At 38.4% G+C, this 15,614-nt stretch overlaps 1 protein-coding gene across 2 annotated transcripts; it reads right to left on the bottom strand.

Annotated features, from left to right (window-relative positions):
• Nucleotides 1–15,590, bottom strand: LOC144633773 (fatty acyl-CoA reductase 1-like). 2 transcript variants are annotated; one of them, XM_078492641.1, is made up of 15 exons: nt 15,402–15,590; nt 11,944–12,238; nt 11,354–11,529; nt 9,432–9,504; nt 8,589–8,695; nt 8,200–8,377; nt 7,323–7,367; nt 6,216–6,334; nt 5,132–5,199; nt 4,232–4,313; nt 4,018–4,107; nt 3,276–3,348; nt 2,595–2,651; nt 2,235–2,362; nt 1–934 (listed from the first exon to the last, which is right to left on the bottom strand). In XM_078492641.1, exons 2-15 carry the CDS (start codon nt 12,148–12,150, stop codon nt 775–777), a joined length of 1,563 nt encoding a protein of 520 aa, XP_078348767.1. In that variant the 5' UTR covers nt 12,151–12,238; nt 15,402–15,590; the 3' UTR covers nt 1–774. The 2 variants fall into 2 exon arrangements, with proteins under 2 accessions (XP_078348767.1, XP_078348768.1); XM_078492642.1 differs by lacking the exon at nt 15,402–15,590 and adding an exon at nt 15,316–15,337.
• Between the last annotated feature and the right edge of the window lie 24 nt (nt 15,591–15,614).

Here is a 15,614-nt window from a genome sequence, read left to right on the forward strand (position 1 = left end):
AAGATAAACTTTTATTTACCCTAACTGGGCATTCAATGGCATGTTAACACGTGAAGACAGTTTTTAGAAAACTCTAACTGTCTTGTGCTAGGACAAGTTATCTTTGAGCTAGCGAATCTTCTCTTAATGTTCAAATCTCACTCTGACTTGGTACTTCATGTAAGATCAGAGCCAGGTGTCTTCACTTAACATATTACTTGCAGATTTACTAAGTCTTTCAAAATACCAATACGTTTTGTTACAAAAAAGTTTAAATTGAATTATATTATTTTCGTAATCAGAAAATATGTTGCGCTCACATGCGGATTAAAGGGATTAAAGGGTTTGAATTCTGTCCTAGTTTGCCGGACTAAGCCCTCGATGGGCCAGATTTTATATTGTATTCTACACTCAGTCAAACCTATGTGTTACCTTCTTAATGTTACACCTTCAGGTTCGGGAGAAAAATTCTCCACACTGTTTTGAAGTATTTTTCTACAAGTCGCATTACTTAACCACTTAGTTCGTTGCAAACATTGAAAGTTTCTTGAACAAAATTTTAAATAAGCGAAATGTCGATTTTAGAGTGCAGATTGGTGTGCCCACTGTGTTTTTTTGTCTAATTAAGAAAACTTAGTTTCATTACAATTACAAAACGTTTCCTTCCAAATCTACGTCTTGATTGTAAAAAACAATGATGTGATGGCTATAACGCCTATGTTTTATGACTGTACGTACAAAAAATGAATAGAATTCTATGTATTAATTTGCTTTATCAGAATTTATAAGAAACATCTAGTTGGAGAGCTTGAACGGTTCCAGGAACCTCGCCAGCTTGTGAACACCGGATAAGCACTGGGCCCAAGCGGTCTGTGCGGCTGGGAACCTCTTGATAATGAGCCATGAGGAGAACAGAAACAAGATAAAGTACATCGTCCATCGGATGTTACGCAGTCTGAAAAGTAAAAATAGGAAAAAGAGGTTAAGAGCAACCTTTTACCCCACGAGATAAAGGAGAGGATAGCGGCAATCTTACGTCAAAGCAACGTATAAAGCAGTAACACGCTCGGCATATGCGCGTACGTACGCACGCGGACGAGACGCGCACGCACGCACGCACGCACGCACGCACGTAGATAGCGGGGCGGGGCAGGGCGGGCGGGGGGAGGGGAGAGAGGGGGAAAGGCGACTATCAGCGCCTAATAATAACATCCCGCGTTCTTAAACTTCCACTTCAAAACAATGACTGATGTGAGAGCAGGGGGCTATCCACGAGGAGGTATTAAGGTTTTCACCTGATAAATATCATAAAAGGAGTTGCGGTCCACCTTCCACATTTAACAGTTCCCATTCTTAACCCCTGCCCGGCAGGAGACTAAAGTTTTTATGAGTCAAATGAGTCAATGAGTCATGAGTCAATGAGTCAAATTTTAAATTAGAGTTATAAATTTGAAAATAGTGCTACCCTTACTAACAAATTAAAGCTAACCGCAAGGAAACCAGAGTAGAACTAACCGCAAGCAAACTGGAGTGGAACTAACCGCAAGCAAACCGGAGTGCAACTAACTGCAAGCAAATCGGGGGGCAACTAATCCAAAAAAAAAGGGGGCAAAAAAACCCAAAAAACAGAGAAACGAAGTGCTTGTAAGCTTACTTGTATAAAGGTCAACAATGGTTCAATAGATAGTATCCTACTTTGTGTAAAACTCAGCTTGACTCATTACTCATGACTCATAGACTCATTTGACTCATAAAACAGGGGACCTCGGCAGCTATGCTTGGGCCCCCTACATGGTTCCTATCCTAAAACCCCTACTCCGACTATGCTTGGGTCCCCCTACATGGTTCCTATCCTAAAACCCCTGCTCGGCTATGCTTGGGCCCCCTACATGGTTCCTATCCTAAAACACCTGCCCCGGCTATGCTTGGGCCCCCTACATGGTTCCCATCCTAAAACCCCCGCTTCGGCTATGCGTGAGTCCCCTTACCAAGTTCCCATCCTAAACCCCCACTCAGGCTATGCGTGAGTCTCCTTACCCGGTTCCCATCCTAAACACCTACTCCAGCTATGCGTGAGTTCCCCTTCTCAGTTCCCATTCTTAAACCCTACTCAGGCTATGCTTGGGTCCCCCTACCCCAAGACTTCTTCGGAGTTTCGCCTCCGTACACAAACCGTGCAAACGAAATCACTGATGTCTGCTTAACAGAAATCTGTTTACAATACGCAATGAAAACAACAGAAAAAGGAAACTTACTTGCGAAGACGGCTCTGTGCCAAAGGAATGTTCGCTAAATCTTCCTTCAGAAGGAATTTCTTGAGGCCGAGAAGGAAACGCACAAAGTAAGTGTCCCAATCGATCTTCTCTACGTCAAAACAGAAAGTCTGAAAAATGAACCAAAGCACACCAGTTAGATTTCTTCTGAAGATTACCAAATAACAAAACAGATGACATTTAGTATTTTTAAGCACTTGGTTTTACTTTATTTAGTACACTTGACGTAGTTCAAGATGTTGCGTGACGACTCAAGGAGTTGTCACGCAAGGCTTAAGGGTGCTTGTCACGCTAAGCTGAAGGGTGCTAGGATAGCAATGAAAAACAAGGGTATTCAGTCACCTCTCTGTCCTGGGGGCTCATGTCCTGAATCAATCCGCGATAGTTATCCATTGAAAACTGCAAATCAAAAGGAAGGACTTCAGTATTCTATACACCACCAAGGACAACGACCATTGTTTGTACTCAAAATAATAATTTTCACTTTACAAAATTCTGGGAAGAAGAATAACAGTTATTAAACATACCTTATTATAGGAAATTAACGCTTGTGTTAATTAAGGTCTTTAAATTAAACACAATTTAATTTAACGCAAATTAAAGAAAAAATTACTTCCCTAAAAAGAAAATTAAGGGAAAAGAGGGGAAAAAAATTTAAAATAAAAGAAATTAACGAGAAGAAAAAAAAAAAAAAAATTTTTTAAAAAAAAAAAAAAAATTTTTTTAAAAAAAAAAAAAAAAAAACTAAAAAAGGGGGGTAAAAAAAAAAAATAACCACCCCCCCTTTTTTTTTTTTTACCCGGATTTTCCCTAAAAAATTTTCAGAAAAAAAAAGGGGGGGAGAATAAAGAAAAAGAGGGAAAAAAAAAAAAAAAAAAAAAAAAATAAAAAAAAAAAATAAATAAATAAAAGGGAGGGAAAAAAAAAAAAAAAAAAAAAAAAGATAAGTTAAAGTACGTAATAATAGGTAAATAAAGAAAAATGTGTAGAAAACAATTACACAAGGAACAAATAACAACTTACATCCCATCCTCTTGATGTAAAGTAGATTAAACTTCTGGTGGCCCTCTCAAGCTTCCCATACAACTTGTTCATTCTGTTGAACGCAAAACATTTATTAATGTCAAGTTCATCGTAAGAAAGGATGTAGTTTTTACAACCTTTCGGCAGCTTGTAAGGTAAAGATCAGACCAAAGCTTATCCCAGTTTCAGTATCATGAAGCAACTAGGCGTATTTCTACTCTTTTCTGGATTGGATGCTAGTCCATCACAGGGTTACCCCCAGAGAGGGAGAGGGAGGGGGCACTGTGTGAGAAAAGTGTCTTGCCCAAGAACACAACACAGTGACCACAGCCAGGGCTCGAATCCTGACCCTGAGCAGTCTAGGTTCAAGTGGCAGATCAAGCAGCACTTGATCTGGGCCCGGTTGTTCGAAAGCTGAATAACGCTAACCCAGGATTAAAATTATCAAGGCTTCTCTAGTGGATAAGTTTTTTTTTTTGTTGGAGTGAGATTAGTCCTTTGGATGACAGAGAATATTAAAGAAAAACCTCACTAACGTTGAAACACTGATATCAAAATTGATGTTATCCGGTGGATTAGCTTTATCCTGCTTTGAACAACCCGGGCCTTGAGTCCAGCGTACTAACCATTAGACCACCGCACCCCCCTCCCAACTTGGGCATCTTGAAGCACTATATATAAAAACAGTATTTTCCTTGTTTTGCAGCAGCTATGTACAAAAGCGATCACTGTCTCAACTTACACTGGTCTCTGTCCAGCACAAAATGATGTCATATCAGCAATGTAGGCTGGAATTTTGTGACCGATGTAACACCAGTAGGAATGCATCAGTCTGCAATGAAAATCCATTTTAAAAAAGTTAAAATCAGTGTCAGAAAACTAATTTAATATAAATTATATGCTTACTCTGCCAAATATGCTACCTTTAGCAAGTTAGCAACATCAACTACACTTACTTTCTTGACTCAAAAGAAAAGTTTGGTCGTCTGAACACGCCCTCAAAGGGATAGGTGTAAAAATGGTTGCTCAGCATTGTACCTACAAGAAAAACATTCATTAGATTTTCTTTTGACGCAATAAAAGGCCAACCAGGAAGTTAAGAACACCTTGGTTTACAACTTCTGAAAACACTAAATTAAAAACAATTTATTCACAAGAAGATAAATACAAAAAAATTAAAAAACAGACTGCATCAGCAACCAAACGTTTCACTAAAATGCAGTAATGTTATACTAACAAGCTGAAGTCAAACAAACTACCTTTCCACGAAACAACTTTAACTTATCATTCGAAATGTTCATTTTCCCTTTTTCCGAGCGTGGGACTCATTTCAACTTTGGTCGAACTGCTCCTTACTGTTCACCTAGTCCAAAAGTGATGATAATTCATAGAAAAGTTGCTGCCTCTGTAATATGGACACCTAAGCCATAAAACGGACACTCTTCCCTCTCCCTTTGGTGTCCATATTAAAGAGGTCTGCACACTCAGTGGTTATTATAAAGGGGCAGGGAGCTTAGCAACTAACCCAGGGGGGTACTTGCAGTATACATGACGGAGAGGTCAGACGTTTTTTTTTTTTCGGTTGAAAGTTTACGCCCTCGGTATTTTTCTGGGTAGAGTCTTTATTTTTTAGGTCTTAAAGTCTGTTTTATTGAATAAATCATTTCGAGGTTCTAGGTCTTGTACTTTTTGGGGTAGAAAATTTTGATGTCAGGTATTTTTTTGGGTGTAAAATTTCAGGCTCATGTATTTTTTTGGGCTCGCAATATGAAGCTCCGTTGGACCCCCCGTCAAGTATACTGCAAGTACCCCCCCCCTGGGGCAACTAACTGGACAGATTGTCCAGATTTACTTACACAGGCTGCCCCAAGTACATCCATTCAACATCCCTGTTGTCAAGTGATAGACTGGAATGCTTGCATGTCTAGGAAGAAATAATCACTGAATGTAAGCAAGCAGCAAATTTAAGTCATAATGTATTTACATGTTATTACTCCCCCTAGGACATAAATGTCCTTTCAGATCTGTTGCTCCACAAAATATCCTTTCCCTCCTACATGTAGCCTCTCCACAGAAGGTTTTCTGGATTTGAAACTCCCACCTTCTCACTCCACCCCAAGCCAAAAAGTTACATACTTTACTTAACAAATTCTGGCTTTTGAGATCTACCACCCTAGTTCTTAATGAAAAAAAAGGAAAAGGAGAAGCCACGAGCCAAGCGGCCCACACTGCCAGAGTTTATCCCGGTTTCCGTAGCATTAAGCGGCTAGGAATATTTCTACTCCCCCCTGAATGGGATGCTAGTCCATCGCAGGGTACCGCCCAGCATTATGTCACCAGTAACCATTTATACGCCTGGGTGGAGAGAGGCACTATGGGTAATGAGAGTAAAGTGTCTTGCCCAAGAACACAACACAAGTGACCCCGGCCGGGGCTCAAACTCGGACCGCTCGATCCGGGGTCCGGCGCACTAACCATTAATGAGGTGTGGATATTTTCTGGAACCAAACAATACCTCCTTTCCCCCCCCCCCCCCCCCCCAATCCCTGCTGCATTTTGTCAGGTTGTCATGGCATTTTATCAGTACTCGTTCAGGGCACTAGACTAACTTGTCTAACTTTGACGTAAATTTCCCTCTGACTAACCCGGGGGGACCCATGGGGAGTGCCGCTGGATGGGTCGCTCACACGGACTGACAAATGGGGTCGCAGAGGGGACAGAATGGGGTCACACAGGGAGAGACGATGGAGTGTGAAGAAGGAACGGACAATGCTGGAGACACGAGAGGAAGGGGGAACAGGAAGATGGGGCTCATGGCCAGAACGAAGGGGAGGGGGAGAGGCCAGGGCACAACCCAACAAAAAACAAGCCCCCCCCGGGGACAAACAGGAGTCCTTGTTGCACTTGTGTTAATATTTGATCAGTATCATGTTATTCTACCTTTTCACAACTCTGTGCCAAGCAATGGAAAGCATCATGTTGGCAGAAAAGTCCACAGGGATTATGTCTGCTACTGCATTTAAGTCACCGATCATTGACCGCAGCATTCCTTTTCCAGCCTTGAAGAACAAGAGACCACTTTAATTGACTGCTATATTACTCTATACTGCTCTATATGTTACCCAGAGCTTGGAACTGTTGTTACTGGTGAAAGCTGTGATCTGGCAGCTGTCAAACAAGCCTTTTTGATCAAGAACATAAGTTCACCTAGTTGACGCTAAAGGTTTTTGTATGGGTAAGATCTACAGAAACTTACAAGTGAAATCTATTCAGACATTTACTGCTTTAATTGCCATGTTGTTGGAAGGTGCTAGACTTAAATGTCTGATCTGAAGTCTCTTGCTGTCACCATTTTGTGTTCCTCAAAAGGAAAAGTCACTGGAACTTACATGCATAACAAGGATGCATATATAGCTCTCAACATAAAACAGCAGCAACTGGGCTAGTTATGTGTACTTTCAGTAGTATAGCAGCTCTCCTTAGCTTGTAATTCTACAGGCCCTCTAGTGTAGCAGTTGCTATTGTTTTGGGGGCTAGGGGGATGTTTCCATTGTTTGTTCTATTGTTCTCTTGAAGGATAGCGAGTAAGCGTCGAGCCAGTGGCCCAACAGGCAGGAGCTCCCGGCCGAGCAGTGACTGAGAGATGCACCCCCCTGGATGGGATGCAGTCCACGCAGGGACCCCCCAGCAGCAACGCGGACCCTTAACACCAGGGGGAGAGAGGCACTGTGAGAGAGGCGCCCAAGAACACAACGCAGCGCCCCGGCCAGGCCCGAACCCGGGCCGCGACCGGAGCGAGCGCGCAACCTTTAGGCCACCGCACCTCCCACACTTGAAGGATAGCAACCATTAATAATTATGTGAGAACTTGCAAGAGCTGCTACCTGACCTGACGTTTTTTTTTTGAAATTTTGTGTTTACATTATCACACCAGGACATAGATCAATCATGTAGGATAAAGAGATTTTAAAGTTTTGGTTTATAGAGAAAGTGAACACTTTGACTAGTTAGCAGATTTACTGACCACAGTAACAAATTTTAACTTACAGCAACAAATAGGCCACTTGGTCCATTGAAATTGTCAACCCATCCCTAGAGAGAAAAATAATAAATAAATTATAAAAAACAAAACAAAAGAAACCAAACGGATATTATTTGGTTATGGATATTTTGATGGAACAGCTATTCCCCAACTTGTAAAAGTGACTTGATAACAATGGTTGAAGGAATGGTAAGAATACATGAAGTATTGTAAAATGTAAGTTAACGTAGCGTAATCCTCCAAGGTTTTTGCCCATGCTTGACAAGGAAATACAATTTTGAATAAGCAATTTAGTATCTGCAGTACTGAGTAAAAACCCGTGTGTAGGAACCTAGGGATTTAAGAACCTTCTGGCAGAAATTTGCTTTTTTAATACCCCAAATAAAAGAACCTGTTTAGCTAAACAAATTCCAACAGGTTCTTAATTTGTATATTTTTTACCAAAAACTATACTGTATCATTGATCAATTAATGTTGTTGGACTTTTGGCAACCTGGGTACATTATAAAATATTTATAATGAAGAACAGACCAGATTTTATACTATTTCTGATAATCAACAACAATGTCAACTCTGTAGAAATTAAGAACCTTATTAAGAACCTACTTAGCCTAAACTGTCAATAAGTACCCCACAATACAAGAACCTGTTTTGCCAAACGCTGAAAAAAGTAGGTTCTTACACGCGGGTTTTTACTGTAATATAGATAAGTGCTGGCTACTAGTAAAGTCCACCAGCTGTAAGAGAGCTCACCCCAGATAAAAATTTCTCTAGAAAACAAATTTTAATCTTTATAGTTTCATCCTTGATATCAATAAAATAAATCATGTATGACTTGTAAAGGGCGTGACTAAAAGAAAAGTGAAAAGCTAGCGCACTTACTTCCCAGGGTTCTTTCCATGCTGCTCCAATGATTGACGGTCTAAAGATTGCTATTGGAAAATTATCCGCCTCTTGAAGTAGCACATGTTCAGCTAAACTCTTGGTGAAGGTGTAGGTGTTGGGTCGGTTACCAATCAGATGTGGAGTCAGTGCATTCACCATGTTGTTATCCATCCACCTATTTGTATTAAAATAAAAATAAAAAAAAGAAAAAGAAGATATTGTGAACAGTACAAAAAACAAGCAATCTTTGTTTGAGTTTTGGTGAATTATTTAAAAAGCTTGCAAAGCAAGAATGTTGTGAAAAGGTGCAATAAAATTGAAGTTGACTCACGTCTGTATTACTTGGCCTTCTGAAACAGAATTCATTTGGCAATATTTTTTCTTACCCAATTGAGTTGGCAAGTCTGTCAGGATCCACTGATGGAGGATATATTCTTTCTTCTATGGCGTCTCTGTCGCAGTTGGCGTAAGCAGTGGAGACATGAACCAGCACCTGAACCAATGGACAAACAATGAGATATCAAATCAATATAAAAATATTAATGCAATATGAATAAGAAGTCAAGAGCAAAATTGGCTATAAACTTCAGCTGTAAGTTTAAAAACTGCATTGCAAATCAGTTTGACTTCTCACGCTAGTTTTTTTCCCCAGTGTTAAAGAAAAGACAGTTTATGATCTGCCATTTCCTCTTTTGGGGCCTATTTGTAAAAAAAAGCTGTGTAATCCTAAAAGTTTTGAAGCCCCTTGGTTGAGGCAGCCAAAATAGTTATTAATATTGTTTTAAAAAACTCTCCTGGATTGCTCTCAGATGCCAGGTTGTGGTCTGAGATCTCTCAGTTTCCTAAAATTAATGGGAACCCAAATTAACTTTTGATACACAACTTACAATATTTTATTGTAACTATAAACAATATTATTAATTAAAAATAAATACTTTTCTGCATGATTTGGATGAGTACATGTGTTGACAAATTGCATTGGACTAGGCTTGGTTTCCCATCTGTACATTTCTGTTTTTTTTTTTCTTGTTACCGTGTATAAATAAAGTATATGTATGTTGTTTAGCCCTGCAATCCCCCCCCCCTCCCAGAACTCAGCTGAACACAGGACTGAAACTAATGGAAGTCAATCTCTAGTAAGACTGTTTATATGCACTTGCAAATGTAGTGGAGGTATCCATGAAAAAGGAAAAACATGAATATTGCCAAAACAAAGAAATGTACACTACCTCAAGATGCTTGATTCCACGGCACAACTTGATGATATTCTGTGTTCCAAAAAGATTTAAACACAATGCATCCCTACAAAATAACACAAAAAATTTCACTATTGTATTACAATGTACATGATTGTACTACATATGTATGTGATGCATACAGGTCTAATAATATAAATCAAATTTTATTTTTTTTTATTTGGCAAATACTGCTAGTTGAACTTAATGAACATGACTTTTTGTGTGAGAAGCGAAATGCAGTAGAAAGTTTGTGAATCGATCCAGCCTACACCATAACTCAGTTGTCTGACTAATTTTTGTTTTGTCTGCACAGGAGAATAATAATAATTTAATAATAATATTTTAAGAGGAGGCCTCCAATCACCTTGGGGGTGGTTTTCAGGAGGGTCCTCTGAGAAAATAAATGTTAAACCTTAAAATACATTAAAATCTAAAATACAATAAAAAAGACAAAACCTATGTGGTATGCTAACTAAGATTAAAAACTAGGACAAGGATTAAAATACTACTAACTAAGGTTAAAAATGGGAAATAAAAAAAGGATTGAAATCTAAAATGAAGTACAAATGTCACAGATCTAAAATATAAAATATACAATAATTGAAACTAATAAAACCACCTACTGTCCTAAAAAAAAATAATTACAAATAGTTATCTATTAACTTTATATAACGTTGTGCAACTAAAAATATTTGTTCATTGTCTAAAAATGTTGTTCCAGTAAGAACCTTGTAAGGTTTTTCTTAAAAATCGCGCATGGCATTGGCTTTCTTAAAAATACTGGGAGAGACATCCGGTCAAACATAACAACAATCTGGTGCACCACCAAGGACGATAAAAATAGACACAACAGGAAACTATCTATAATCATGCACTCTTTCCTAGACCAAAACTCCGTCAATGGTTGAGGTCACACTTAGACTTTTCCTGTGGTTAAGGGCTTTACTATAGAAAAAATAAACAAAAGTTGACTATGGTACTGTGTTGTCGATTTTGCATTTCCAGATGCTCTGTTTAATTTTCAATCAAGATTTGATGACTAAACATATGCCAGACATTCCACTTTCACTCGCTGATGTCGCCTGCAGTGAGCGGACCGCGTGTCCTTACGTGCTCCTGCTGCATCCAGAAGCTCAGAGATTAGTTTTTGTCTGAACATGTTCCGAACAGACAACGGCAACTTATCCACTGCTCCCCGGGCGAGATAGAAGACAAGCTGGGCAGAAGAGAGACATGTAGACATTCAGCACTTTTCTAGGACTACTGAAATAAAAGTCAGCGTTGTCTGTGTGATCCAAACACAGGAATAGAGCATGTGAATGAAAATGGCGCAACCATCGCCGAGTGAGACCTTCATGTCAAAACTTAGACACCATTACTTAAATAAACAAAGTAGAAAATGCGCGATAAACCATGCCTTTTCAGGTCGTTTTACTGCAGTAACTCGCTTCATCCGCCGCCGGCATCGCGACAGACTACGATTACATTTACCAAGTAACTGAAAAGCGTCACACTACTTGGCACTAGTACTTGACTTTCGAAAAGACTAGTGTGACCTCAACCAGTGAAAGGGCACCCTTCCCAAGAGTTTATGCATCACTGGTTGCCTCCCAACGAACAATAACATTTCAGCATTAGGTATTAAATTTCTGTAACTCTTGCGAAAACATCATTCTCTGAAGAACACAGAAGGCGATCAAAAATCTAAAGACATTTTTTTACTTTTTTAGATCTGTTTAAAACGTTTTCTTATATTTTTAGCTATGCACATATAGACTAGATGTATATTATATGTAAGTGAGATTGTATTCTGTAAGTCTCATGAACTGATCAATAACCAGCTACCTAACTTGAAATAAAATTAAAATACTGGACTTATTAAAAATAAACAAATGAAAACTTTTTCCACTCACTTTAAATCCTCATCAAATCTTACAGTTGCTGCTGAATGGAAGACAACCTCAACATTTTCTTGAAGCGTCTCCCAGTCCTCATCTGACATTCCAAGATTTTCTTCTGCAATGTCGCCTTTCACTGGCACAATTTTACTTCTCCAGTCGCCTCCCATGTCTCTTACTTTGTCAAAAACCTGCAGAAAGAATGTAAAGTCTACTATTTAAAAGAGTCAAGATCAACATTTAATTATTCAGACATATAGCATGTAAGATTTAGATTTAGAAATGAAACATCAGTCACCAAGTCTTGCATTTAAAACAGAAAAGAACTGCCTTACAATATTTATTAGAAAATTGTTATTACAACTAGTTAAGATAATAAAGTAACATTCTTTTAGATTTCATTGATACAATGGTTTGAAGAATGATTTGATGGAAAACATTTTTATTATATTTACCCATCTTGTTTTTAATGAAAACCAAATCTTAATAAACATGTACGGTTTTTCCCAATGATATTTAGTTGAGTGTAAACCAAAGCTAAATAAACATAGTAATATTTTCCAATAGATTTAATGTTAAGCCAAAGCACATACGATAAAACTCACCCCACTGTCCAACAGATTATCAATTCTCTGCTGAGGGTTAACACCACGTCTACTTCTAGTCAGAACATAGATCTTCTTTACAAGCGGACATGACCTCAAGAGTTTTTCAATCACTATTTTACCAAGAAATCCTGTAGCACCTGTGATAAATATGGTCTTCTCAGCATAAAAGTCACTTATAGACAACAGTTCTTTAGCTTCAGCCATCGTTGCTTCAAAACACTTCAAGGTTGTAGCTCACACTTTGTTGTAACTCACTCACTGCTTTCTTGATTATGAAGCTTCACCGAGATGCCTGTATTTATATTGACAAAATTAGTCTATTGCCAAATCATGAGTTGTGCAAGTAAACTGTGGATGGAGCAAGTAAATGTTTACCCAATGTGAAGTCTGGAGTCGGCGGTCTCCAACAGAGAAGTGTTCTCAGTGTGGGACAAATTTTAGCTATCAGTAACAGTCTGGGGAAAGACAAGTTTTTTTTTTCTAATACTTCCAGTTTAAGATCATACGACCTTCATTAGCTAAACAACTGCCTTGAGTGCTAAGAGTTTTAGACCTTTTTCATGCTACTACAGTGAAAATGGCCTCTAAGTCTACTGACAAAAACGCTTTTCAAGGGGCAAAGTTTACTGCATCAGCTAGACAATGAGTACTTAAGAATGTGACAGTTCTGTCTTCCTGGAAAAGAAGATTATATCACCTTCATACATGCACATGCTCATGCATCTATCAAAGTCCAAAATTTGCATTTAACATATTGTTGCTGATCAGACAGTATCCAATAATATCATTGAGACTTAATTTGGCACTGAACAGAAAAAAAGTTAATGGGTAAAAAACGCACCAAATAAAATTAAAGATGATGACTACAAAAAAGAAAATTCATGTAAAATATGGTTTTTCTTTGTACATTAATTAAATTCTCATTTCATACAGGTTTGCCCAGGTATCACTGTGGTGAAACTGTGTGGTTTGCATTTTTATTAATGGTGTGTTAATTCCTCAGACAATACTGTCTGGATATGTTAGGGATAGATTTACAGTGCATTGTGCAACGTATTATCCAGCCAATATATTGGCTGGAAATACGTTGCACAATGCACTGTTTGATGCAGACAGGTTAACATTTGAACACGGGGGGGGGGGGGGGAGGGGGGGGGACACTCCCATATATGAGCTATATAGGTATGTGCGGCTGTGAAGGGTATGGTTTCAAGGAGTTAAGTCTGGGATAGGATATAGAAATCAGAGAGTTTTGGTCTAGAATAGGGTATCATTTGCCAAGAAACTGATCAGTGGTATGAAGAATTAAGCCCAGAATAGGAATAGAAACTCTGAAGAGAAAGAGGCTTCCTTTAGACGCGAGTAAAATAATTGTGACAACGTTGTTGACAGATGGTTTGCCATTAAAAACACTTATAGAGATGTAGTTCTAAAAAGAAGCAAGTCTGGAATAGGGTAGGGATTTTTGCTTACTAGTCTAGTATAGGGTTGCAAAACCAGCTGAAGATGGTCTGGTATAGGGTAAGGGTTCCAGCGGCACACCCCAACCCAAAAAAATACAGGGTGCACCCCCCAGGGGGGGGGGGGGCATTTGAACCACAAAATAAGTTGTACACTTGTTATGTGTATGTGGTAATATACTCAGTAGGGCCATACAAAGTATACATGTAAATTATTGTTGGAAACATACCATGGCAACACAAATAAAAGCCATTAATAATCAAGCGAGTTCAAAAAGTAAAAGTTCTACTTTTGGACAATCCCATCCTTGTACTAGACCTTTTCCTTTCATGTGATCAACAAACTTTATGGTTTAATTTATTCTGCGATCATGATGTGACCAGTAGAAAGTCCTCAAGGGAAACATTGAAACAAAAACAAAAGATATTGATTTAATGGGAAAAAAATTTACTATAAATCTCAAATCTAACCTTGCATGGTCAGACTAGACGTTTGACGTTTAATGCAGCAAGTCATGGCCAGCTACAAGATTTGCCATGCAAGTGAAATATCCTAGAAACTAGATCTCCCTACTTCGGAACAAAGTGAACTGAAAAGTGGTATGACTTAAGCAATGCCCTTTCGGGCAACAATTTACCAATGAAGTAGAGGGATTGTAAAACATTCAGCAATATTTCATCAAAGCATAGTTTCATGAACTTATATGCACCATGCAGCACTTCCAAGTATCACAACGTAACCCATGGCTTCGAATTCTATGCCCAGCATAAACCAAGGGTTGGATTTGAGATTGATATAGCACTCTTACTTCTGAATCCCTTAGCACTCCTTAATTGACATATCTTAGCTTGGACAGTCTTAGTTTTCTTGATTTTTTTCCTTGATTTACAAAATTAAAAAGAATCCCAACTTCCGGTCATTTATATGTTGTGTTTTGAAGACCTTGACCAGCTGAGATCACTTAGCCACAACATTGAATATATTAAATATGTTTAAACCACAACAAATTTTGTTATGTTAAAATTTATCCTTGGTTTAACATTTTTCACACAAGCTTGATTTATTTTCCTTTTGTTTTAGATGAAAATAATGAACATGACACAATGAAAAATGAAAATCAATTAAACTGGTTTGAAAAATTTTAAACCAAAGCTATTTTTAAACCACAACAAATCCGGGGATCCATTTGGCGTATAATTGTACAAATCAGTGTACAAGTTTGGTGTCTACTAGTAAATAATTACCTCATATACATACAAAGCAAGAAAACATTTCTAGATATCAAATTAGTCTGATTGACTGTATCACTGTTTTGTGGTGTGAATAACATGTTTCAATTTGGGCGGAAATTAACATAACGAATTGACTTGAATGTATAATTGAGTCTTGTGTAAAGTCGTGGCCCCTTTGGCGGGTTTTTATGTGAGTTTATGCAATTTGCACGCCAGATTTGTATTAATTTCTATGTAAACGTGAATAGGGAGACAGTTGAAGCGGAAATCAAACGCTAAAAATTAGTTCACGGAGAAATATAATAAATACGGCGCCCCAACGAGAGGGCAAAAGACTATCCTTGGTAAATTGTTTATGGTAAGCTTATATGTGAAATCGATTTTTGGCGCGCTTACGGGACGAAAACATCTCAAAACATAGAAACAGACACAGAAAGAAACAACTTCACAAACTTCACTCAAATAAAAAAAGGACTGGAAGTAGCTAAGCTGTATTATGACGATCAATTCATTCAGAAATAACAATCGAAACAAAGTTGGATCATGCAGAAATTAATGCACGGTACATGCATGCAAGCATATTGATTTCTTGTAAAGGGGAGGTCCTGGCCAACATATAACGGAAATTCTCAAGTACTTAGCTACAAAATCTGTCTCACTTCAATGACGAACTTACCCATTTCACAGTGCATTCCTCTAGAAAAGAAATAAAGCAATTCTTGGAAAATACTTTTCTAAAGTGATTTCACAATCGTCTCTCACCTGTGGCGCGTGCGCCAAGCTCATCTAACGCCTTCCAAAGTCTCCCATACGCCACTAAACCGAAAATTTTCAGCAAATTCAGCACAAATCGATGCTAAAAGGCTATAGCTTTCAGCTGCGCTTGATTTGAGCCATAGCTACCACGAATCGAAATAAAATTCAAAGAAGTTTACCATTCGTCGACCCAACACCCAGATCATCAGGTGATTTTTG

The sequence above is a fragment of the Oculina patagonica genome, chromosome 12 (assembly GCF_052425735.1).
Source record: "Oculina patagonica isolate OP01 chromosome 12, crgOcupat, whole genome shotgun sequence".
Lineage (NCBI taxonomy): Eukaryota > Metazoa > Cnidaria > Anthozoa > Scleractinia > Oculinidae > Oculina > Oculina patagonica.